General features: G+C 38.5%; 1 protein-coding gene across 1 annotated transcript in view; it reads left to right on the top strand.

The window, feature by feature from the left end:
* Positions 1 to 26,152, top strand: part of ITSN2 (intersectin 2) — an 84,707-nt gene that overhangs the window by 42,082 nt on the left and 16,473 nt on the right. The window contains exons 10-29 of the mRNA XM_074152976.1: positions 526 to 663; positions 1,145 to 1,230; positions 2,245 to 2,507; positions 3,212 to 3,361; positions 3,591 to 3,731; positions 4,593 to 4,680; positions 5,271 to 5,410; positions 6,313 to 6,393; positions 8,463 to 8,599; positions 10,199 to 10,644; positions 11,897 to 12,018; positions 13,660 to 13,835; positions 14,118 to 14,262; positions 14,744 to 14,949; positions 15,792 to 15,856; positions 16,727 to 16,893; positions 17,206 to 17,251; positions 17,461 to 17,582; positions 19,288 to 19,384; positions 20,537 to 20,728. Coding sequence (XP_074009077.1) covers positions 526 to 663; positions 1,145 to 1,230; positions 2,245 to 2,507; positions 3,212 to 3,361; positions 3,591 to 3,731; positions 4,593 to 4,680; positions 5,271 to 5,410; positions 6,313 to 6,393; positions 8,463 to 8,599; positions 10,199 to 10,644; positions 11,897 to 12,018; positions 13,660 to 13,835; positions 14,118 to 14,262; positions 14,744 to 14,949; positions 15,792 to 15,856; positions 16,727 to 16,893; positions 17,206 to 17,251; positions 17,461 to 17,582; positions 19,288 to 19,384; positions 20,537 to 20,728 — 3,008 coding nt within the window. The remainder of the gene's footprint in view (positions 1 to 525; positions 664 to 1,144; positions 1,231 to 2,244; positions 2,508 to 3,211; positions 3,362 to 3,590; positions 3,732 to 4,592; positions 4,681 to 5,270; positions 5,411 to 6,312; positions 6,394 to 8,462; positions 8,600 to 10,198; positions 10,645 to 11,896; positions 12,019 to 13,659; positions 13,836 to 14,117; positions 14,263 to 14,743; positions 14,950 to 15,791; positions 15,857 to 16,726; positions 16,894 to 17,205; positions 17,252 to 17,460; positions 17,583 to 19,287; positions 19,385 to 20,536; positions 20,729 to 26,152) is intronic.

Genomic DNA, 26,152 nt, shown 5'->3' with positions numbered 1-26,152 from the left:
TCTCCTTAGAGGGCGTAGGTGATCCTTTTCCTACCCATTGCAAGGTGCCCTGCAGCAGCTCACCTCTTCCCTGCACTGTCCAGAAGACACAAGGAGAAAAAACAAATCTATAATTCTGTGCAGAGGTTCCTGTTGTAGAATTTGATGTAACTCTATGTATTATTATTATTATTATTATATTATTTTATTATTAAAGAAAAAAGTGTTTTCTAGCATTTTCAGCTGGTTAAGAACAGTCCTAGATTCTCTTCCCAGCTCTTCTCTTGTTGATGCAATAAATCAAGATATGTCTCTTAACTTTTCCTATCCTTTTTGCTGTATTTTACAAAAACATCTAAATAGCAGCGCATTATTGAACAAAATAATATCCCCTTTCATCCAACTATTCATGTTATTAATTGTAATTACTTTTACCAGAGCATTTCACAGGCATTCTCTAATTTAAAAATTATTTTTACAGTAAATTATTTTAGTTATCGTTCATGATTGATTGTGATGATTATTATTGCTGTTAAAACTGTGCAGGTCGTTAGCCGATATCGATGGAGATGGGCAGCTGAAAGCCGATGAGTTTGTGTTAGCCATGCACCTGACAGATATGGCCAAAGCCGGACAACCTCTGCCACTCACTCTGCCTCTTGAACTAGTACCACCTTCTTTCAGGTATATCACTGAGGGCAGTGAAACATAATATAATTTCCCAGAATCACAGAATGATATGGGGTTGGAAGAGACCTCTGGAGATCATCTAGTCCAACCCCCCTGCCAAAGCAGGTCCACCCAGAGCAGGTTGCACAGGAACGTGTCCAGGTGGGTTTTGAATGTCTCCAGAGACGGAGACTCTACCACCTCTCTGGGCAGCCTGTTCCAGTGCTCTGCCACCCTCACAGTAAAGAAGTTCCTCTTCATGTTTAGATGGAACTTCTTATGTTCAAGTTTGTGCCCATTTCCTCTTGTCCTGTCCCTGGGCACCACTGAAAAAAGACTGGCCCCTTGTTCTTGACACCCACCCTTTAAGAATTTATAGGCGTTGATCAGATCTCCCCTCAGTCTTTTCTTCTCCAGACTAAAAAGTGTTTTATACAAAGAAAATAATTCTGTTCTTTCTCTAACGGTGGTGTGTTTTTTTTTTTTTCCCCTCCAGGAGTGGAAAATATACTGAAAATATAAATGGAACTCTGCCATCTTACCAGCCTGTGCAAGAGGAGGAGCCACAGAAAAAACAGCCAGGTAAAATAGGGCTCATGTTCTTAATATATAGGGCTGTCTTTGAAGGGCAGTGAAAGCTTTAGAAAGTGGAAGACATACTCAAATCTCTAGGGAGCTTCATTTCAGGAGCTAGATCCCTTTTAACTTGGGTGGTGGCAAGGTTGTTAAGGTGATGTAGTCAGCCTATTACATCTAATAGAATTAGAAGGCAGAGATAGGGGCTATTTTTACCTGTAGGAAGGGAAGAGTATGCTGATGAATAATGTATTTTGGAAAATAAATCCTTCATGGCCAAGTACTGCCATGCTGCTGCTAATTTTTATTCAGCTGAAAGTTCATGGCATTACTTTGTTCTGGACATTTTGAAAACAAGGGGTTCTAAAGAACTTTAATTCTCTGAAAACTAGATGCAATTTGCACATAACATGGATTCTGCTTTTGACTCCCTGATGCTACCAGCAAAGGTCTCTTTACACGCACACTGCGAGACATGACTTGCCTCTCTGTTTGGAAGGGTGGTTGCTGGAAGCCTAAACCATTCCTTTGTGTCTCTTTTTATCCTGTACTGCAGTAATTGAGCTTGATCCTGTTTTGGTTTTGAGCTTGAGTAATTGAGCTTGATCCTGGAGGTTTTACCTCCAGAAGCTCTTACAGAGAACACCCTTAAAAGCTAAGCTCTTTCTCTGTGTGTTAATGCTTCTTGCACAGCGGAAAACCTTTTTAACAGAAGTCTTCTCCTAGCTTATAAAAGCTGTTCTTTCATGTTGCCTCTAAAGTTCAAGTAATTTTTGTGGTCAGTTTTAAGTGACGACTTTTTTTTTTTTTTTTTTCAATTGGAATTGACTTAGGAAAATTTAAAGGTATTTTTGAAAAGAAAAATAGTAATTTAACAAATGCAAGATGCTTATATCATCCATGACCCAACAACCTGAGCTTGCCAAAAAGAAAGTATATATCTTTAGTAGCATAACTGAGGTATTTGTTTGAGAGCAGTGTTTTGCACAGGACAGAAATAACTATTTTTCCTTATTCTAGTGACATTTGAGGACAAAAGGAAAGCCAACTATGAGAGGGGAAATATGGAGCTGGAAAAACGCCGTCAGGTCCTCTTGGAACAGCAGCAGAGAGAGGCTGAACGTAAAGCTCAGAAAGAAAGAGAAGAACAAGAGCGAAGAGAGAGGGAACGTCAGGAACAGGAACGGAAAAAACAACTGGAAATGGAAAGGCAGCTGGAGCGACAACGAGAGTTGGAAAGACAAAGGGAAGAAGAAAGGAGAAAAGAAATAGAAAGGCGGGAGGTTGTTTTCTTGAAATTATTTATTAATTCTTTAAGGAATATGTACATGCGGACATTATCCACTTGACAGACCGTTCAAGATTTCAGTGCTGGCTTTGGTTCTGTCTCCTCCCATGGTCACTGGCAGGTTGTCTTTTAGAGAGAACACCGTTTCTGTCTGAAAACACCATGTCCGTTATAAATGAATCAAGTATAGGCTGGAGATTTTCAGATGCTTCATAGGACAGATGAGATTTTTCTTGGACGGATTTCTTGGATTTATGCAGAACTCTGTATACTAAACAAGGCTGTACTGAATTCACAACTGATAATATTTTGACAGTTGAACTTGAGAGAAGTTTGCTTATACTCGGTGTCTCGGCGCATGCATAAGACTTGCATGTTTTTTCTAATTCTGTGAAATGCTCAGAGGAGCTTATGAGTAATATCTGTCGATGTGCTTATTTATGGGCAATATGCTAAGCTAAACAGACTTTCTCTCTGAATTACGTACCTTTTCTTCATCCAAAGTTAGGAGCATGGGATGAAGAATCCAATAGGATCACTTCCTCCATTCTTTGATGCTGAAGTATATAAGAGCACTTTATGAAAGACAGTATGTTGTGTTGCTGTTATGCTATTTAGAAATAGAGCACATCACGTTAAATCATGATCTCTGAGTTCTGCACCTCCGTTGTAATTTAAGGTAATGTAACTTTTCTGCAGGCGGCAAAGCAAGAACTTGAGCGCCAGCGGCGATTGGAATGGGAGAAAATTCGTCGCCAAGAACTTCTTAATCAACGTAACAGGGAACAAGAAGAAATTGTCAAGTTGACCTCTAAAAAGAAGAGCCTTAATCTTGAATTAGAAGCCCTGGTAAGACAGAAATTTCACTACACATCTTGAAATACAGTACTTTAAAGTATGCAAATCTTAGAATTTACATTAATGGCCTAGCAGGAGTTTCACCCTGCTTTGGATGAGCAATCTAAAGCAGGTATTTTGGGTTGTTTTAAAGACTTGATCATGAACTAATCACCCACAGATTTGGTGAAGCAGTGTTCCTTGCTGCACGTGGTATAATTTGTCTTTGCTTTCCTTCTAGACGGACAAACACCAGCAGATTTCAGGCAGGTTGCAAGATATTCGAAGCAAAAAGCAAATTCGGAAAACCGAGCTGGAGGCATTAGATAAGAAATATGACCAAGGAATTATGGAAGTCAAGCAACTACAGCAGCAGCTTCAGGTGTGTGACTTTGTAAAGCTTGTAGTTTTCCTTCACTTCTTATTCTGTGTTTCCATAATGCTGTTGATAACTTCATACCCATAGGGAGGAACAGTGAATGGGTTTGATGATAGAAGAGAGAGGAAATTGGCAAGGCCATCAAGGCTGCATAGATTTTTAGTTGTATTTGTGATGTTAAAGAAATGATTACATGTACTACAACAAGCTGATAGCTGAATGAGGACAGTAGTCAAAACCTCCACTGTTCTTATGTGAACAGATAATAATGACTTCTTTTTAATTATGAATTCTTTTATGCCTCCAGACTCTAATTTTTATGAGAAATGTTTTTCTGTATACAGAGCAAGTTGGTCTTTAGACTGAATTACCCTGCTGCTTTCCCCTCCCCTCCCCTCCTCTCTCTTCCCCTCCCTTCGCCTTCCTTTCCCCTCTCTGAATAGCAAGACATAAATTATTTCAAATCAATTGACTGCCATAAATCGTTCTCTACTGTATTGTTATGTAATGCTGCTGCTCGTCAGCGAGACTTCTGTTCATGTTCTTGTGTGTCACAGAAAGTTACTGGTTTGTGTTAGGCTTGGGGCAGTCAAATGTTCTCATAATAATATTTACACTTTTAGCATGTCTGGTTTGTTGGCTTTTTTTTCCAGCTGTGTTAATGTTATTGGATCAAAAAGCATTTAATTCTAATAGTATTCATATTGAGAGTATACCAGTAATTTTTTCCTCTGCCGCATAACGATAGCTTGCATCCACGCTTCCTTAACATGAGTTGAAGTTATGTTTGAAAACTCACCCATTTTTACTTACTCATTTATAAACAATATTAAAAATTTGTTATGTTCTCTTCAATATCTACAGGACTATCAGAATAAACTAATCTATTTAGTTCCCGAAAAACAACTGTTAAGTGAAAGAATTAAAAACGCTCAACTTGAAAACACTCAGAGTAAGTGCCCGCAAATGAATTTATCTTCAGTTTGCACTGCTGGCTTTTCATCACTTGTAAAAAAAGGCCAAAGGTTACAGGACTGTTAATCACACCTTCATTTTTGTCTTTTGAGTTAGTGCCATCTTATCATTGTTGCATCTGCATTCTGTTATTTCCTTTCCTCTTTGTGAAAAAGCACAGATTTTGCATGAAACCTTATTTACACAGAGTAAACAGCCCACAGACACTATTACAATTTGTCTTATTTTGGTAATGTAAGCACAAGGGAATTAATTTATGTAAAATTTACATTGATCATTACATCAAATCACACTGGAAGTCCCTGTCTAGAGAAGCTTGCTATGAATTGGTCTGATAGTAAGAAAAAAAAAAAAACTTTCAAACTTTTCTGTGTATATTACATGTAATGCCTGTATGTCTCAGGTAGGTGTTGAGGCCTTTTATTCTTTGTGCTGTATACAAATGGAAAGGTAAATCAACAAGTTTTTCTAAAGAAAGAGGTTGGGAACATGTGTATATTTGGAAAATAATAAAATAATTAGTGAAAACAGAAATCCTTACAAAATTGCTTGTCTTCCGTTATGCAGGTACAGGAATCAGTTCCGTGCACAAGAAGTCCCTAGAAAAGGAAGAATTATGCCAAAGACTTAAGGAACAACTAGACGCCCTTGAGAAAGAAACTGCTTCTAAACTTGCTGAAATGGATGCATTTAACAGTCAGCTTAAGGTATGTGCGTTTTATCAATACTTAGTCTCACACCAGTAAGCAGTATCTTTATTTCTCCATCCAGTCATAAAGATTGGTGGCACTTCTGCCAGGCTTCCAAAAAGCTTTCCCCAACTCCCAGTGTCAAATAAGAATTACCAAAAGTCTTGGAGCAAGTAACATAATAAAAATGCACTTATAACTATTGCTAATGTACTAAAATATGAATCTGTTGCTAATCATTGCTTTGCATGAATCAACTGTTGCTCACTCTCAACCTTTGCCTTTTAGAATTCATTTTGATTTAGAATTGAAGTTTCTCAGGCCCTTGCAAATTCTGTTCTTACAGTACTGAGGTTATATTTGCTACAATTTTTGAATTGTGGACTGAACATTTAACTTTTATGGTAAGAAATACAGGGTTTCGTAGTACGCTGTACAAGATCTGGTAGCAAACTTGGAGATTGTCCTAAAAGTAAACATAGGCCACTGATCTGTGTAGAAGTTAAGAAATATTGACCGCTGGCCCTGAAGGTGTTTTTGTTTCAGAGGCAACTCTTGACTCGTCTAAAAATGCCTGCAGCTCTCGGGCAGGGGAGCATGTGTCCACTTAAGTTCATTTACCAGCTCACTCCTAGTGGCACTGATCTGAACTTTATTTTAATTCTTAAGTAATGGATTTATGCTGGGCCAGCATGAGGGCTCTGCACTCTTCAGTAAAAAGAATACAAAGAAAAATCTGTAAACATTTAAGGAGTTTCTTTTCTTTTTAAAAAACGGCTACATAGAACATGCATTTTTAGTTACTTGTTTATTGCATGGCTTGCTGTGTTCAGTGCACCTACCATTTAGTCTTCCCTAAAATATGTTTTTCAAAATACAGTGCAAAGATTAATTGGCTTTTTATCTACCTTATCTTACAGTGTGAGAATATGGATGATTCTGTTCTTCAGTGCCTTTTGTCTCTGCTAAGCTGTCTCAACAACCTCTTCCTCTTACTTAAGGTTATTTTCTAATCTTTGGCTCTTTTGGTTTTTAATTATTTTGCAATTTTTCTCTGCTTACCCCTTCTGTTTGGATGTACAACTTCTATTAAATAAATTTTCCTAAAAGAAAATCTATAGGCTGTTTTTCTTTCTGCTACCTTTTACATCCTCTTAAAGGCTTAAAACTTTCTTAGCTGCTTAGAAAGCCAAACTGCAAAATACTGATAGCCGTTTTATTTCTTACCAATCTATGTTCACTCAGTTGTTTTACCCAGATATTTTTAGTTACAGTAACATCAATCAAAAAAATATTGTCTTAGTTGGAAGCAGTGTCTTCTCCCACCTTCCCTTCTGTTGCTCTCAACCTGTCTCGCTCTGCCTGTATCCATACAACTTAAGCTGTGAGTCAGGTTAATTAATTCTCTGTCAAGTTTAGGAGACTAGAAATAGCATCAATGCCCAGAATATGACATATGACATGGCAAACACAATGTTATTAAGTCTTCAGATTAACCCAGTACTAAAACCTGCTTGCTGTTTTTCCTCAACACTGCTTTTGTCTGCTGGGGTCAAAAATCTGACTTTCATTTATTCCCTCCCCCTTCCCCCCATAAATTATTCTCAGATTGACTTAACTGACCTTTCCATTTTGCAGAAGGGTTATCTTCTGTCCTTAAATCAAAGATACAAGAGGTTTTATAATGCAGTTTTGTTTCCATAGTGATCCTCAGTTTCTGTGCTAAGTGAGAAGAAAAAGTATTCTCAGCTGAATATGTTTGGGGGAAAATAGTAGTCAATTGTTTCGTTTAGTTTGTTGCTAAAGAGACTTTCACTGACACAGAAATATTGTTATCTTGCCCTTTTCATATAAATTGCATGGTATATCTTGGGCAGCATGATTATTGGTAGAGGTGCATATTGTAATGGGAATAAATCATTCTTAATTCCTTTGTTTGCATTTATGAGATCAGGTATGAAAAGTTGGGGTATGCCTGTTGCATTGTTCAGTCTGTATCAATAGGATTCCTAAGAAAAAGATCATGTAGTAGCTTATCAGTGTTTTGTAACATGGTGAAGTACAGTCTAAACTAATTCTATTGTTGAATTTTTTTTTTCTTCTGTAAATTCAATTATCCCAAAGATTCATGCTAATTTTCTGCTGTGAAAAAGTTTATTATCAGAGGGAGATGGAATAGGAATTGACAGGACAACAGGTAACAGGCACAAACTTGAACATAGGATGTTCCATGTAAACATGAGGAGGAACTTCTTTACTTTGAGGGTGGCAGAGCACTGGAACAGGCACCCAGAGAGGTGGTGGAGTCTCTGGCGACATTCAAAACCCACCTGGTGTCCTGTGCAACCTGCGCTAGGTGGACCTGCTTTGGCAGGGGGGTTGAACTAGTAGATGATCTCTGAAGGTCCCTTCCAACCCCATATCGTTCTGTCCTTCTGTGAATCGAAGGATGTGTTCAAAAGAAAAAGAATAAAATTGTGAAGTTTACAAATACAGGAAAACTGCAGGACACTGAATTGGAGTCTTTAGGCTATGGCTTCCCACAGTGGTAAGCTTTCTGGATATTTTATAAAGACTTTCTGATTTAAATATGGGACTGATCACTCAGCCAGCATTGCAAAGGTGAACACCCTACTGAGGGCATGCATTCTCAAGTTTATGGTATTGTGTTGGCTTTCAGTTTAAGTTTGCCTCCTTGGCAAATGTATCTTTGTAGTTATTTAAGATACGCTTCGTTGCCCTCTGTGTCCTTAGATAATGTTGTGTTTGAACACTCAGTGTCATACCTTCCCTTCTCCTCTGTTCTATCTGCCATTTCCAGCAGGGTTATGACTGGAAGGGCTCTTTGAAAGCCTAAGTTACGTCAAAGGCTTTGCAAAGCTGCCAACTACTTTTATACTTTTGCTTATTTGACTTTCTTTACAGTGACCTCCAAGGACTATTAATAACTTGATATTACTTTGTCCATTTGTATTAAAACCTGGTTCACGAAGCATTAAAATGCCTGAATGCTTTTCTCAAAAGATTGGCTTTACTCCTTTTGATGTACTTCGTTGTGTTTCTTCGTTAGGACCTGAGAGAAAGTTACAGCACACAGCAATTAGCCTTGGAGCAGCTCCACAGGATCAAACAGGACAAAATAAGAGAGGTAGAAAAAAGAAGAGCTGAATTTGCACAGAAAAAGCGACTGGAAGATGAGGCTGCAAGGTACCATGTCTGAATGTATCACTGTTGCAGTTTTTAAAGCAAAAGAATGCTTTTGGTGACTTTAAGATGCTGACTGTAATAAGCAGGTCTTATGGGTAAAAATGTATCCTAGTCATGTCTTTTCCTTAGAGAAAACGTTTTATGTGGAGTACCGCTGATATTAGATGGTTTGAATTTCCTCTTTCCAATCTGTTTTAATCTTCTTTATAAAAAAAAAAAAAAAACCCAAACCTTATAATTCAGATAAACCCAGTAGCTATTTATGCTAATAAGATTTTTAGCTCTTTTAATAGATAATCCTCACACATTTGAAATTCCTTATGTTTTCTGCCTTGTTTTGCTGGCCTTCAAGAGATCTGAGCTATTGCCTTAAAAGCACTTCTGACTGAGTTTTTTGTCATGTATATCCTGATAGTTGTGAGATTGATACTGAACACAGTAAGAGGGGCATCAACTGCTAAATTCCGATGTTAATCTTGAAAGCTGGATGAGTGAGCAACCTTTGAGTTTTAAATTTGATTCCTTTTTTAGGAGGACAATGAGAAAATTCAGATATATGGCTGAGAGGATCATCCCTTCACTTATATGGTCCTGGTTTTGCTCAGCCCAGCCCTGTATCAAGCCCTGTTCTCAGCTTTTGGTTTCTCATGGTCTTGTTTCCAACTAGTTTTTTTTTTTCTGTTGTTTCACTGATTAACAAAACGTAGTTTCTAGGGTTTGATTCTGTCTGTCTTAAGATGCCGCTCTGTTTTTCCTCCTACTAGAGATGTTTTTCCTACTAGAGGAAAAACAGCTCCTAATAGATCCTATCATGTGCTTAAAACACAATAAAATGACCATCAGATGAGTGGACCTCTCACAGTGATTTGATGAAGTGGTCTCCTCTAGGCATGGTCCCCCCTCAACAACTTCTCCAGAAGGTGGCCCAAAGGGTTTGGTCCACTCCTTTCAGAAGAAAGGTCTCGACAGCTAAAAATACAATGATTTTTAAGGGTGTTGAATTGGATAATAACTTATTTGGAGAGGCACAGGATAAAATCTGAATAATTACAGAGAATACAGTCAGATTTCCAGATTCTGTCTGATGAAGAGTATGGCCATGATGGGGATAAGCATATTGTGAATAGATTACAAGTGCTGAAAGCGAAAAAATTAAGCAGCAAACGTCAGTATGCGAAGGCTATTTTTATGTTTGTACCAGAGCAAAATTTTATTACTAATCTGTTTGAAAATCTTAATTTCCAGTCATGAGCTTTGGGCACTCCCTTGGTGGACAGCTTAAAACCACCTTTGTTCAATTAACAGATCTCTTCTTGCTCATCAGGCTGTAGGTGAGCAGAAGTGCTCGTGGAGGCACTGCAGTGGCAGTGTTCCTATACCAAGATCTTTAATCCATTTGTTATTTATATGTGAAATATACTGGCACTTACCTTAAGACAAAGGGTGGTCTCCTGTGGAAGAGCTTATCGCCCAGAGAGGAGAGGGATCAGTATCATAGACTCAGTTTTACTGTGAAATCCAGCCAATTACTCTAAAAATACCATCTCATTCATTTTTATATGAACGTTCTCCTACCTCTCTCTCATTCCTTTCTTTCAGGAAAGCAAAACGGGAGAAGGAGAACCGATGGCAGGAAAATATCCGAAGGGAAGAGGAAGAGAAAAAGAAGCGATTGGAGGAAGAACGGATGCAGGAAAAAGTTCAAGAAAAGCTGAAAGCTGAAGAAGCAACTGCTCTGATGAGAGAAAGGGAAAATAAACAACAGCTTCATGCAGAGGAGGAAAAAAATAGGCAAGCCACAATCCTGAGGGAGGCAGAACAACAAAGGCAGAGGCAACTGGAAGAAGATAAAAGAAAGCAAGAACAAATTGCAAAAGAAGCTGAGGAGAGGCGTAAGCAGAATGAAGAAATAAAGAAGATAAAAGAAGTGACCAACTCTCAAGAGGTGGAGAAACGCACTTCTAAATTAAACATAAATGAGAAGTTTGCAGATCTGTTGAAACCAACAGAGGGTAAAAGTCTTAAGCCACCTTGGAAAAATGAAGGTAATCTTAGTCTGTTAGATTTTTGCTTTGATGGTTCTTATTTTCCTGAGCATTTTTTCATTATTTAAATATATTGTTGTTAACCAGGGAAACCTGGTCTAATGGGAGGTGTCCCTGTCCATGGCAGGGGGCTTTGAACAAGATGATCTTTAATTCCCTTCCAAACCAAACCATTCTGTGATTCTGTGATAATGTGACACAATGGCAGGCTTATTGCCTAAAATAGTGAAAAAAAAACCCAAACCAACAGCAATGTTTCGTGTCTTCACTTAGTTATAAATCATCCTATTAACTTAGGCTACTTCTGTCAGTTTTCAGCACCTGTGACTGATGACAAATCTTCCGGTGAACAGAGTCAACAGATCACAGATGCTGGAAACAGTAATAATTTAGCTTTTTGTCATTAAAGCAGAATGATAATATGGAGGTTTTGTGCAGTGATGAGTGAACGGGCAGGTAATGCTCAGCGAAGTGATTTATTAACATTGAAATCTAGTTTATTTCTGCATTCCTCAGTGCTTCTTATTAAAAGACAAAGAACTGAATGACCAGACATAACTCTAGTTGTGGGACTTTGAAAAATACTGGCTTCAGAATATTTTTGCTAAAGGCAGTTTTGATTAGTTCTATCCTTCATTAGTTCTTGTCAGTTTTTATTAGCCACTTTTATCACTGAGTTCAGCAAGAATCAAATTAGAACAGCACTGAAAGGTACTTGCACAGCTCAGCTTTACCTTGTGAAACATTCACTGTCAGCAGCATCAGTCACAGACTTGGAGAACAGAGATGCAAAGAAAATAGAAATTGTGATATTTTGCTATTTTAAGTGTCAAAGTAAAATCTTCACTGACGCTGCTGACAACTTACTGTAGCAACAGTGGTGGCTTTTCAACTTGGAAAATTATAATTGTGTTAAACGAAACTTTATTAAAGCTCTGGCTTAAGCCAGAGCAGTTTGACAAGGAAAGATGAGAAGATAAAGATGTCATTTTTTGTTTTGTTTTGTTTCAGAAACCAGTGCATTTTATTGTCTGTGTTACATTTACTATGATTAGCATGTTAAACTCTTGCATTGTATGCGTCCCATCAGCCTGCTGCAGCTGGTGATCTCCTTTGAGACTTGCATAGCGTCTTTGGGGCAAGAACCCTTCTCTTCTTATTTTCATACCTCTTGCTTAGAATGATGGGGCTCCAACTAAGCACGTGCCTTTCAGCTGCATCAAAATGGTAACTGGTTTTCTTATCCTTTTAGGCAATGCAGGTGGTGTCTCAGAGTCTAGGAATTCAGTTGCCTTGGTAAATTACAGAGCTTTATATCCATTTGAAGCAAGGAATCACGATGAGATGAGCTTTAATACTGGAGATATAATTCAGGTAAGATTTGCCACTTGAAAAATCATCCCGCTTCTCTGGCCTTGAGATGTACAAAGGTCTTAAGTGTCAAAAGTGTTATGTTGATATATTTTAAGGCTTACTCAAAATTTAAATTAGTTTGCCTTTTATTTTATTTTTTTTTCAACAGGTGAAATTAGGATTAGTTCAGCTAAAATCTTTCTTTGGATCTTACACATCCTAGAGATGTTGAGAATCTGTTTAAAATAACAAGAGTGAATGGTAAACATAAACTTTCTAAAACTAGTAGATCAGGAAGGATATTGTTGGTGCAGGTTGTTTTATATGTACAGGTTGGCCTCTAAGTGTCTGCTTGAAATATGAGCACAGTAAATAGAGGCATGAATTATTAATTAATGGCATTTGAATTAAAATAAAACTAGTTATTTAACAAGTAGATATGAAAAGTTCTTCTCAATCTTAATACCATATTCTAATGTATTTTATCATACACTTCTGTCTCTTGTTGGTTAGTCCTTTATAAATGCTCCCTCAGGCAGATATCTATAGGAGTTTATTCTGTGTCCGTTCTTTGTAGCACTTTTCTGGATTCAGCTGAATATGTTACCCATAATATTACAGCAGCAGCATAGGATTGGAAATGTCTTCTGATGTCTCAATTGAAATCTGTGTTATTTCATGTAATTCTATCACTTATCAGCATACATGTTCTTGTACATGTGCATTCAGGTGGACTGTGGTAATTCTATTAATATACATATCTAAGTACATGTTTGGTTCCTCCTCATTCAGACGATAAGCAATATTAGGTAGGTGATAAGGGGGAATTTACAAAGCAATGTGGTACAAACTATTGCAACCCTTAAGTATAGCTTTCAGTTTGATAATGTGAAATGATTTATTTGCATTTTCATACCAATGAAGCATGGAAGAGGGAGCAAGAGAAGTAGGTTTTGTTTTGGCTTCCTTCTCAGATATAATTAACTGTCTCATTTAACTACTGATAATTTATTTTAGAAATAGGCTAACAGCTGCTGCCGCTTCCGCCTCCTCTTATACCCCAAACCTCAACTAAGCTAACTAGCTGATAATATTTGATGAGCTGCTAATTTTGACTAATTTGCTAATTTGCGGCGTAATGGAGGCTGCAATATTGCTACGAATGTTTAAAGATGCTCTATACTTAATCGTATAGTAAATAGCAGACATTTTGATGTGTTTCGATGCAGTCAAACGACACAGTTAATTGTATCTCTAAGCAGAACTGCAGCAGTTATTTGTGTGGGCTGTCAGGCTCACCAGCCGCTGTCTCTCGGCTGCGCGTTTGGGAAAATACAACGTAAAACACCGTAATTTCTGGCAAGCCAGAGTGGCTGCAGGTGTATTAGATGATCCCCAAGGTGCGTGTTTGGGGCCCATTAGAAGGAACATAATGTCTTCGAGGCCTGTCTCTACCCGTGTCTAAACCCAGTGCAATTGCATCATCGCCCCATTTCTTGAACAGAGCAAAATCAGCCAAATTCTGAAAGGGAAGGTGATGAAAATGCTGATGTTTGTGTGAGCGCTGCTCACACTCAAAGTGCCAGCAGGTTACTCACTGGGTACCCTGTTCGTTTCACACCGCTAATGGTGTTTTCTTTGTATCTATCCTCCTGTCCACAGGTTGATGAAAAAACTGTAGGGGAGCCTGGTTGGCTTTATGGGAGTTTTCAAGGACATTTTGGTTGGTTTCCGTGCAATTATGTAGAAAAAATACCAGAAGGGGAAAAATCTCTGTCTCCTAAGAAGGCCTTACTTCCTCCTACAGTATCTTTATCTACTACCTCAGCTGCTTCAGAGTGAGTTTTTGTTATGTTTGTGTAAAAATTGCTTTTTCTAAATTTAGCCAACACATAATGTGCTGTATAGTTTCATTCAGTGTTTGTTGTTAAAGTATAAATACAGAAAATTTATTGAAGAACCTACCTGAAATTAGCTTGGAAATTTTAAGTATTTAATAGTCTTCTTCACATTGTATAGCATATCTGTTTTATATATGTTTTTAGAAAATGTTAGTCTGCTTGAGGTACTTCTGAAAGAAAAACTGTAATGTGTTAAGTGTGCCTGTATTCAATTTGCAGACCACTTTCACCAAGTAAATCTGCAGAAGAATCTGATTACCAAAACATCCCTTTTTCTAACCTGAATGTCAGTACGGCATGGCAGCAGAAATCGGCTTTTACTCGCACTGTGTCCCCTGGATCTGTTTCACCCATTCATGGACAGGTATATTGTGTGAGAGTGGAGAACTTTATGTATTTTAGATTCATGTTAATAAAACTGATTTAAAGAGAAACCAAACCAAAATATGATTTTTCTAATACTGGGTGCACTGAACAGGCTGGAGGATAAAGAAGCTGGTCAGAACGCTCCACTGGTGTGCGTTGACAGAATTCCATGTTTCCAGGGACCGCTGAGCAAGAAGACTCATATATTTCGTGATTCTAAAATAATTTTCACCTGTAATTAGACACGAGATGTTGCTAACAAATAAGAAACAGAGTTGAGAGATTGTTCCTCAATCAGCAGCTTGTATACATCAATGTAAAATATTGTTGGCCGTACAACAAATTACTCAGCCATCACCTAGGAGTGAAGTTGCTTAAACTTCAGTGCAAGATACATCAATGTATGTTTGTTTGAGTTTAACACTTACATCGTTTTGGCATAGTGTGGTCCATCAACATCTCCGCTTCTGTCTTAACAGGGGCAGCCCGTCGAGAACTTAAAAGCACAAGCACTTTGCTCTTGGACTGCAAAAAAAGATAACCACTTGAATTTTTCAAAAAATGATATCATTACTGTCCTGGAGCAGCAGGAAAACTGGTGGTTTGGAGAGGTACACGGAGGAAGGGGTTGGTTTCCAAAATCATATGTCAAGCTCTTACCTGGGAGCGAAATCAAGAAAGAGGAGTAAGTGCGACTTTCATTTTTCTTTTACTCAACAGTTTGCAAAAAGAGGTGGTTTGGAGTGCAAAATTCTTGGCAGCGCTTTAATGTGCAGAATATAAATGCCATTTACAATTTACACCGTGCCATTTTAGTCTTGGATTATTTCATTCCGGCAAAGCCAAGTAATGCTGGGCTCGCTCCTGTGTAAATAGCGCTCAAGGCTGAGTGCTGTGAAAAGTCAGTGGTGGCTGATTATTCAACAAGTGCCAGACGTTGTTTTGGTTCATTACGGAGTCAGCTCTCTTGCAGTGTAGTTGTGTTCTGCCTCTGAAGGTGCCAATTTCTGCGTGACCTACAAATAATTGTAAGCTTGTAAGGCACAACTTGCAGAAATAGTGTATTTTTCTTTACTTGAAAAGATCATTATGTCTATTCTAGTGCTGCAAGGTAACTGTTCGGGTAATAATTCAAAGTCTGGTTCCTGCTGGGATAGCTGCACCGTTGTGTGTGAATTGTTCTTTTCATGTGTTACGATAAAAGTTCTTAGAAATCCTCTAGAATGAGAGAATTTAGACAAAATCTTTAATTTGTACTTCTTTTGGATAGCATAATTTGCAAATATATATTCTCATCTTTCATCACATTACATTTCTTTTTTTGAAGTGATGGGCTCTTGGATGCCATTCATATCTTAAATATCAGTAATACCTATCACTGTGTGACAGTTGGGGAAGTCTTTGCAGTTAATTCAGAGGCAACACCAACTTTGAGATGACCAAAGTGAGATTACCCTCATCCTAATAAAGAGATTTGTTCTTGATCAGCCTTTTAGTTACCCAAACCTTTTTTTTTCCTTTCTGCAGACCAGAAGCTATTTATGCAGCTGTGAACAAAAAGCCGAACACTCAGTCTTACGCAGCAGGAGAGGGTGAGACAGCATGAAATGTGCTGCTTAATGATACAGTCTGTTGCTGCTTAATGGCACATGAATGAGCTTAAATATGTGAAGAGTTTCTGAGCAGGACTTCTAATGCTTGTCCAAAAGACACAGTGCAAATGTTGAGCTACCGATACAAGAATTCTAAACCAGGAACTTCAGTAAAGTTTATAACTAATTCAGGCTGAGCATTGGCCGGGTTTTGGTTTTAAGACTTTTGTTAAAGCGTTAATTTATTTCTGAAAACTTAAAATACGTCTCATACCCATAAGCCAAGTTCTCTTCCTGCTGTTCTCTACAGAGAGAACAGAGACATGAGAAGGGATTTTTAGTCTCCTGGGTGTAGATCATTCTCTTTTAATCCGCAGGGTGTAGAGAAAACAAATATTACTGGAGAAAAATCTGTGGGAAGCACTTTCTAAGCCTAGTGTATCTCCATGCTTCCCCAATTATATTTTAATTCCACTTGGGCTTTTCATTTTTGCTGTGTTAGTCAGCTAAGAGTGGTTTTAATCAGGTTTAGGTGTGGAGTTTACATGCTTGCTGTGAAACACGGGGTGGAATCCTTAATGCAAGAGATGGGTTTTTGAGCCCTGGTCTGGAGGATGACCAGAGGGTGGTAACTCTGTGCCAAATTCACCTGTCTGTACAAAGCTGTGCATCTGTAATTCAGAGTTGTGAGTGTGGGGCGAGACGTGATTGCAATCAAGAAAGTAGGCAAGTTGGTGGACAAAGTTGTGAAGATCCATGATAAGAACACATTGATGAAGGCTGATATCAAAGATACCTTTACTTGCTTCTGACGTGCTTTTATCCTCCGATCTGAAACTATTGTCTCCTTTCTGTGTGCTGTCTGCACAGAGTATGTTGCCCTCTATTCATATTCAAGCTCCGAGCCTGGTGACTTGACTTTCACGGAAGGTGAGGAAATCCTGGTGACCCAGAAGGAAGGGGAGTGGTGGACCGGGAGCATTGATGGCAGAACTGGAATCTTCCCCTCCAATTACGTCAGACCAAAGGATCAAGAAGTGAGTTTGTATTCTGAGAATTAGCACACGGTGCTTTCTCTCAGTTTTATTGTATTACTGGTATTGATATCTAGCTCTTAGGTAGTGATTTTAAACAGAAGTTAATGTGCTTGACAGAAAAGAAAATCCTAGGTAGCTGGAGTGCTAAATCGGTGCTCTAGCACAGCGTCGCGCTGTCTCTCTCTGTACAGAATTGTTAAATACGGGCTCAAAATTAAAATCTCCATCTGCTTTTCTGTCCACATCCTTAAAGTTGGCGTAAACTCTACTGGTTTTATTGCATATTAAAGGATGATTGTTGTTTCTCCGTAGGCTTCTAGTAATGCTGGCAAAACTGGAACAATAAATAAGAAACCTGGTAAGTGTGTGATAACCTTTTAACATTTAGAAGTGTTTCTTAAGTGACTATGAGCATTTAGGTTCATAGCAGTGCTTTAATGGGTGCTAATGTGCTTAGCTGCAAGATATGTACCAGGGTACTTCTGTGGATGTAGCTCTTAACGTAATGAAAAAATAACAAATTTAATGGAAAAAATAACAAATGCAATTAATACATTATCTTTTCAGAAATTGCTCAGGTTACTACTGCCTATGCTGCATCAGGATCTGAACAGCTTAGTCTTGCTCCAGGACAGCTAATACTTATTTTGAAGAAAAATGCTAGTGGCTGGTGGCAAGGAGAGCTGCAGGTAAATAATTGTGACTTGATGAATGGCAAGGAGGTGATCTTGGGTTTAATAGAGAAAACAACTAAGTATAGCATTCTAAAAGCTGGCTACAAAGTTATTTTCATCTTGTATAAACCATATTTGGGGAAAAACAAGTTTTTAATTAAATCTTGAGGTTTTGGTTTTGTTTGTTTTTTGGTTCAGGATTTTTTTTGGTCACAGAAAATAGCAAAACTGTGAGTGAACCTGTGCATGGGAGGGGGAAGAGGGATGTTGACAGTTAATAAATTGGTTAGGATTTAATTGCTAAAACATTAAATTGTAAAATTATTCTAATGAAAGAACAGGAATTCTTGGAGTTGGAAGATAGTTTATTGTGAAAATTGCTGTTCCCAGTTTTCTGCTTTCCTCACCTAGTGATGAATTTCTAGTCCCAAGGGTTGAGGGTACTGTTACGTGATGTTCTTCTCAAATCACAGTTGATATCTGAATTTGGAGCCCCAGGGATCTTGTCCATAATCATCTTCATCTTTGCAACCAGTGCAAAAAGATAAATCACAATCTTATAATGTCTCTTTGTTACCTTTTTTCTTTAGCTGAATTTTAGCTGAATCTGCAGCATTAGCCTGAATTTAAACATTACTTCCAATACCGAATGCTATTTCCAATATTGGGATTGAACAGCACCATAGAAGGTTCTGTCCTCTTAATATCACTTAATTGGCCTTTCCTAAGGTATTCTACAGCCTCACACAGTCTGTTTTGAGTGAATACTCGTTAACACCAATCTTCCCTCTCCAACAGCTGGAACGGGGCTGATCTAAGTATCCAGCATCTGTTTTTAAAACCAGGTACTGGAGGAGAGGGCGCAGGGAGCAAGTTGAGAAATTGCTGCACTGAGTCTCTGTGAATTAACAGCAGTGGAAAATTTATTCATAGTATGTGCAAAAAAATTAAAAAAAATACAGAAAACAAGGAATAGTCTGTATTTTAAGAAAAGTAGGCCCAGTGCTGGGTCAGGAAGAAGCCTCAAAGAATCAAAAAAAAAAAAAGGGGGGGGGGGGAAGGGAGGGAAACTAAGGTATGTAATAGTTAATTCTTGCTAGTTTGAATTTCTTTTTTTGTTGTAGTAGAGCTCACTCTGCTGTTACTGCTTTCTAAAGTCTGGGCTCACTTTTACATCCTGACTTTTTTTGTGCACGCTGAAGTATATTTGTTTCTTCAAAGTGTGCAGAGACCGTCTTTAGCTGGGGGACTCAAAAAGCAAAGACTGAAAAATAAGGAATTTCTTTTCAAACTCTCGCGTGCTGTACTGGGTTGGAAGTGGTATCAAAGCCGTAGGTCGGGATTGTCAAAAGCAGGTTATGGTGATTGTTACCTCTCTGCTGGGTATCTCATTAGAGACTCCTTATATTATGCACAAGTGGAATGTTCAGAGAACGAATTTTCAGCCCTACAATTAAATTGTACGCTGAAATAATTGGCTGAACTTGAAAATTTTGGATTAATACATTTGCCAGAACATATTAGGATGCAGCTTTATTTGAATTGGGATATTTTATCCCTTAGCCAGTTTTTTTGCTTTTGAGATCTATTTAGTGGGTGTTTGGAAGCCTGACTTTTTGTCTTTTGTTGGCAAAACCATGTAACATACTTGTTGCATTTTCTCCAGTCTGTAGACTCTTTGGTTTCTTAATTGTGTAATAACCATTTTAAACATTTACAGGCAAGAGGGAAAAAGAGACAGAAAGGATGGTTCCCTGCCAGCCATGTGAAATTACTGGGTCCGAGCAGTGAAAGAACCACATCTGCTGCTCCCGCAGGTGAAAAAAAATGACTTTATAATTCATTTAGAGTACTTTATGTAACTGCTTCAGTTGTTCAGATACTAATCTGACTTATATAACTAGCTTAATATTATGTTTAATGCCTGTATCTGAAAGCAGTGTCACTGTGAATGGTAAAGTCCTAGTCGGAGTCTGAGTTCAGCTCTTACCTCCCAATTTCTTAATCAAAACAGTTCCTCATAGCATCCCTCCCTACCGTACACTGTCCTCTACGTGCCTTGCAACAGAGAGTCTCAAGTCATACAAAGACGTTTATATCCAGAAATCCGTGAGGATCAGCAGCCCATCTTCTTTGGCAAGAGCTTTTTAATTTTGCTGCACACACTGAAGAGCCACACTCTTCTCATTTGGAAACTCCGTGTTTCCAAATGCTGGCAAAAATCTTACAGAAGACTAACAATTATTGGCAAACACCATGGAATTATCAGAGTTAGGTTGATGGTTGGATTAGACGATCTTAAAGGTCCCTTCCAGCCTAGACAATTCTATAATTCTAGGATTCTATGAATTACGTGCTGTAATAGCCAAGCAGCAAGTTTCTACTAGATTTTTCCATTTGAATCGCTGGGTACAAATGAGATTATTTCACAGAAAATGAGCTTGCTTTGGTTTTGCATGCTCAAATGGTGCTGTTCTCCACAGCTATGATTTGTTTATACACAAGCAGCTTCCTGGGTATTACTGGACCAAACTTCCCTTTGGCTAAACTGGCAGCTCACAGTTAGCTAATGCGCGTTTCCTCTGTCGTTGCCACTTTTTCTCACAAGTATCAGCCATAAGATAATCAAACTCACTTTTCTGAGCTGGTAAAAGAGACAGAAGCGTACTTGATTATTTTTTAAAATGTTCAGCAGGTCAGTAGATGCTATCCTAATGGAATCAATTCGCTGTATAAGCGCATAGATATCTAAAGCGGAAATACAGATTGCTTCCTGGCCTAATTAAAAAAAAAAAAAATAGAAGAAGAAGGGAGGACAATTGCAAGTCAAGATCAGATCATGTGGCATTTCCCTTATGTAACAGTGTATGTGAAATTGTTGTTTCTTTCCTGTGGTTATGTAAAACACGCAAAAACAGTCTTGCTACTTGTGTAACAGCGTTTCTGCTGTATTTGTTTTTTCTTCCTAGTGTGTCAAGTGATAGCCATGTATGATTATATGGCCAACAATGAAGACGAGCTCAGTTTCTCCAAAGGGCAGCTCATTAACGTACTGAGCAAAGACGATGCTGACTGGTGGCAAGGAGAAATCAGTGGTGTGACAGGTCTCTTCCCCTCAAACTACGTGAAGATGACCACGGATTCTGATCCAAGTCAGCAGTGTAAGCAACTTTTATTTTTTATTCGTTTTGTTACTTTATTTCAAAGGCACATTGCTATTCTTCTGCCTTGTGTTTAGAATTCAGAGTTCCAGGCATCAGCTGAATTTATTGATACTTTAAATACCTTTTCTTTAAATATTTTACTATAGTATTAAGGGCTTCAAACACTTCTTTATCCAACCTACAAACAACCAGCACGTTGCCAACCAGCCAGTGTGCTAGAGTGAGGTAAAATACTAGATTTGGTAGGTGTTCCCCTTCCTCTAAAGGTGCTGATGTTTGGTAACTGCCACTGGCAGGGAGACAGTGTGGGTGCACTGTGCTCAATTATCCAACTTGCTCCAATTTTATAAAACACGAGAAAGTGTCTGCTATATTCATCTTTAACTTATATTTAAACTTAAGTAGAAATAACCGTAGAAAGGATAGGGAAATTATTTTAGCATTAGCAAGTGATCTGACCTATGGTAAGTACACATGTCCCAGCTCCCACCGATCCAGCTCTTATCCAATTCTGAGGAAAAAAGATATATATCAAAACACACGTTAAGCTGAAAATTATCAGCAGCAGGCTGACAGCTGAATGCTAGAACATACACCTGTCTGACAGGGAACATTTTCTCTGTCTTTTTTGCATGTAAACACAGTAGAGGTTTTTGATGTCTCCCCCTCCACGCACACCCTGTCTTTTTTGGCCCCTCTCCCCAGAGAGTTACCACCATTTTTACTCCCTCAGCTTTTCATCCTGGGGCACTGTGATTAAAACAACTTTTATATCAACCCGTGACATCAGTGGGCTGGGAAGGTCTCTTAATGTAAAAATTGCTCCTTTGATATAACAAACCTTGTCCCTTCACATAGTATTTTTTCTGTGGGCATCGTTTGTAGTTTTCTCAGTATAAAGACATGCATCCAGCGGCCTGGTTGAGGTAGACTCTTAATAGCCTGTAGCTACTGTGTAGGACCAGTTTGCACTTGAGAGTTGATCAACAGAATTATGTTCTTAGAGAAGAATTCACAAACTTGGTAATGAAGGTACAGCTTGGATTGGAAAGTTAAAATATTTTCCCTGGGTAGCGTGTTTATGGTACCTTTGGAAAAGACAGTATGCACCATTCTCAGGGTTCTCTTTTTAGCTAAATTACATCTGTGCTTATATTTTTCGTAACACATTGATGTGTTGGGTTTTTTTTTTTAATGCTGATGTGGCTGTGGTGTCAAAAACTTCTGTACTTAGATTGAACTTAACATTCTTTCGATTAGGCATATCTAAATCATTAAAATGATCCTTTGAACGTTTTTGTTTGTTTATTCAAATAGAGACAAAAATCTCCATTTTGAAGAAATAGCATTGACTAAATCCAGGTGGGCTCTAAAATTAAGATTCTGGCTGTGTATTAAAACTTTCTGAATTTTTTACACAGATTGCAGCTGGGCTGCTTTCCATTGGTGGGAAGCTTGAGCTAGTAGGTTGTGTTAGCAGTAAGCTAGTGCTTTACCGTTCTTCCGTAACCAGAGAAATATTTAAATTTAAATACGTACTGATTGAACTTTCAAAACTTGCTTGGATTTCCTTAAAATTATTTTTGCTCTTATTTAAATATAGCGCAGAAACTCTCACTAGTATTCTTGAGAAATCACTAAGGAATCATCCCACAGAAATGTTGATGTGGCCCTCTAGGGACAAGCTTGGAGATAGAACAGAATGAAGTTTTAAAAGTGCAGTGTTATATTTTAAAGAATTGTTAATCTGAGTATTGTAATGTTTCTGTTGAAGAATAGCAATTTCTCCCACTCTCTCGTGTAGATGGTCAAACGTAATGGTGTTTGAAAGGGAGCAGACAGATTTGGTTTACTCAAATACGTTTGCGGCTTAGGAAAATTCTGGTTTTCTCTTAAATTAAACTCTGTTACATGGACCACTTTTATACCCAGAGTCTTTCCTGGGACTTACTAGTTATAGCTGTAATGGCAAACTTCCCGAGCAAAGAAGGATATTGGAATCGTAGAATCGTTTAGGTTAGAAAAGACCTTTAAGATCACCGAGTCCACCATTAACCTAGCGCTGCCAAATCCACCACTAACCGTAAACTTAGGTCAGCGAGATGTTTCTTCTCTTAGGTTGCTGAAGTAGCTCTCTGAACAGAATAAGCTGTGCTGACAGGGTGACTTTTCCTGTTGGTGTAGCTGCACATCCTGCCATAGGATCTCTACAAGGAAAAATCTCAATGAAGGTTGTGATAGGTCTACCAGCAGGTCTCTTAAATGCAGCCGAGTCCAGGTGATGGCAGAACACAAAATACTTGAGAGTCGTGCCCTCAGTGACCTTGGTGACGATTAGACTTACTCATGTTTTAATGACATTTTAATAGCCCTTATTCTAATATTTGCCCAGAAGTCCTCATCAAGAATAAATAAGATACGCAGGAGGTTTCAAAATATAAATAGCTATAGATTTAAAGTAAAGGAATATGCATAATCTTCTGTTCTTTGTCAAGTGCTTGCTCAACCATTCAGGGTCAGATCTTCTGTGTACCTGTACCTGTCTGAGACGTGTCTACCAGGTTTTCTTCCCGTTCTTCCTGAGGGCTGTGTGAGGCCGGGCAGGCACAGTGCATTTTCACTTTACACTTCTTCCCCATAGCCTAGAGATAATTTTGTCATTTCAGCCAGTCTTCATCTGCCTTAAACAGTTGCTCCTAGTTGTTCTTGCCTTATCTCGCTGAAAAACCAACAGATAGCTTCTTTCAGTTTGTCTTCTTATCCATAGGACCGGTCTGAGCCTTCTCCTTGTATTTTCTGTAGTTAAGTTTTCTCCCCACACATTTCTGTGTTTCTGTATGGAAAACAGATTTTGAAGTTCTCTACTTACTGCAAAGTAACTTCTCTTTATGACTATGGAGTAAGAGTTTGTGGTATCGGTGGCTTTGAGGTGTGGGTGTTGCAGGTCCGCATTCATTTTTTAACACATGAAGATTAATATTTAATTCTAAGATTTGACTCAACAGCTCCAGAATTTTCCCTCTTTTACCAAAGATCAAAGTCAGTCCCTTAGTTCATAGTGACACAGTCATTTTGTATTTCTAAAACTATTTGATCATTGTCAGTCAGGCTTGATAAAGCTTCCAGGTTGAACTCCTGGGGTGTGGAATAGTCCCTGGATCGCCCGCAGGGGGTGTGCAGCTGCAGCCCACCTCATCCCCCTGCCCCTTCTAGGCCCTGTGGACCTTGGTTTCTGGTGGGTCTATCAAGTGATGCGGTACCTCCTACTTCATTGACACACGTTACTGGAGACAAGGTTTCATTTCTTTTCAGGCTTTGAACAGAGTTGAACAGGTTAATTTTTTATGTGCCAGTACAAATAAATTCCAGTGAGGCTTTTGGGTACAAGTTTAGTTTTTATCTGATTTTCCAATGTCTCATTACAAGTTTGTCAGGAGAAATGCTGGCTTTGTTGAAATCTCAGGGAATTTTGCCATTGCCTTCAAAAAAAACCAACCTTTAGGGTTTGACCTTGTGTTGTTGAGTTCTGCATAACACAAGTCTTGCATGGGAAGAAACTTTCCTCAAGTGAATCAGCTACAAGTGTTTTTCAGAGTCAGCGATGGCTGGTCGCAAGTACTTAAAACTGGGTGTGTTTATGAATATGAAATTGCCAGAGCAGAAGCTCATGATGTCTGTTTTCGGAAAGTTGAATGTTAGTCATTCCTTTCTGACCTTTTTGGTGTTGTTCTGTCTTTGTCCATAGAACTCATATGTGTCACTCTTCAAATTTATGTTCATTTTATCCTTCATTTTTGTTTTTTTTTGTTTTGTTTTTTTTAGGACCCAATGTTGTCTTCCAGTGTGAAAGCACCTCAGAGACCCACTATCCAAGTTTGACTGTAGCGTGGAGGCAGGGTGGCCAGCCCTGCTCACATATCTCTGACACAGTCCTTTTGCTTCGTTTGAACGTTAGATCCAGTCAAGAAATTAGAGTTTCGTGGGTTTTCTTATAATCTACAGTTACAGTTGATTTGTAAAAGCAGAAAGGATAGTGGGTCTTTGTGTGGCTTTCACTGCTGTTCATTCTTGTTTCCTTTAGTATTTTCCTTTGGTATTGGCGATGGTAGCTCATTAGCATGCATCTCAAGTTATCGTTTGCATGGTGGGATTGCAGACACACAAAGACCCACTATTTGCACAGTTTATCTGAGCTGTTTGGAATGGGCACTTGTGTTCTTTTAATGTTGTAATGTACATACCTTGCAGAATTAAAATGTTCGCTGATTACTGTTCTAATGGACTTGATTGAATCTCTTATGTATTGAGCTTGGAAAATTTGGCAGCCTACAAGGCTCATCCAGAAAACAAACCCTACCTGTCTCCGCTGCTGGTAGTCACTGTGATTACAAACGTGCTACAAGATCTAAGATTTAGATCCATCCAGCCTTTTAATACCCTTTTAACTGGGGAAAGAATTATTAAGCGTAGAGTGGAGGATATTTTAATTTTTTTCCTCCTTCACAGTAGTACTATAGCTGGAATTCAGGTTGTTTTGGCTCAGTACGTCCTATCCCCCAACAACCTCCTTCCTTTAAATACTTGATTCCGATAATTCATACTTGCTTTCAGTTTTAGCAAACAGCAAACATGTACTTGTTACTGCAGTAAGTACTTACACAGCCTCTGTGCTACTCAGCCCTCTCCCTGCCCCTTTTCTTCATTAGATGGTCAATGGTACTGAATAGTGATTTTATCTGGGTATGGTCTGCGGTGACTTAAAGTAAATACTTATCTGAAAGCTACCGCTCTTCTTTCTGTTAAATAAATGAGCAGCCTAATACCTAGGTAACCTCGATAAAGGGATGGTGCCAGAAGAGAAACACTAAGAGACACCCGGAGCTGGAGGCAGACCATTTGGGTTTAAAAATGGAACTATCTATACTCCTCAGCTCAGAAGTGGTCCTTAAAGGTACAGTTATGGCACGTCAGCAGCTCGGTGCAGTAAAGGTGCCCGCCCTTTATTAGTTTGGGGCTAGGGAGGGGCCAGGACTATAAGCCTGGTACCCCTTGAAATAAAAGGGTTAACTTAACAGCAGCCTCCTTGCCTGAGTGAATAGTTCTGTGCTTCTGTAACAACAGGAGAGACCTGGTAGACATGGTATTTAATTTAGTTGTTTTCCTGAACTTGGTTATGAAACAGCAAAGGTCACTTATGCAATCAGAAATGTTTACAAAACACTGTTTGTTTACTGTAATACATAAATATATATGAATGTTGTGAAGGTACTATCAGGAAAAGGTTAGTCCAGTTGCAGAGATTTAAAAGCCTTTCTCCAAAATATCTATAGAAAGAGATGTTATGTATTTAATATACTTGATCAAATAATGTATATGTGCCCTTTAGTTCAGACAGGTATCTTTTGTGCAATACGGACTACA

Source organism: Numenius arquata, chromosome 9 (assembly GCF_964106895.1).
Source record: "Numenius arquata chromosome 9, bNumArq3.hap1.1, whole genome shotgun sequence".
Lineage (NCBI taxonomy): Eukaryota > Metazoa > Chordata > Aves > Charadriiformes > Scolopacidae > Numenius > Numenius arquata.
Note: the sequence above shows the minus strand (reverse complement) of the source record. Positions and strands in the feature narration are given on the sequence as shown.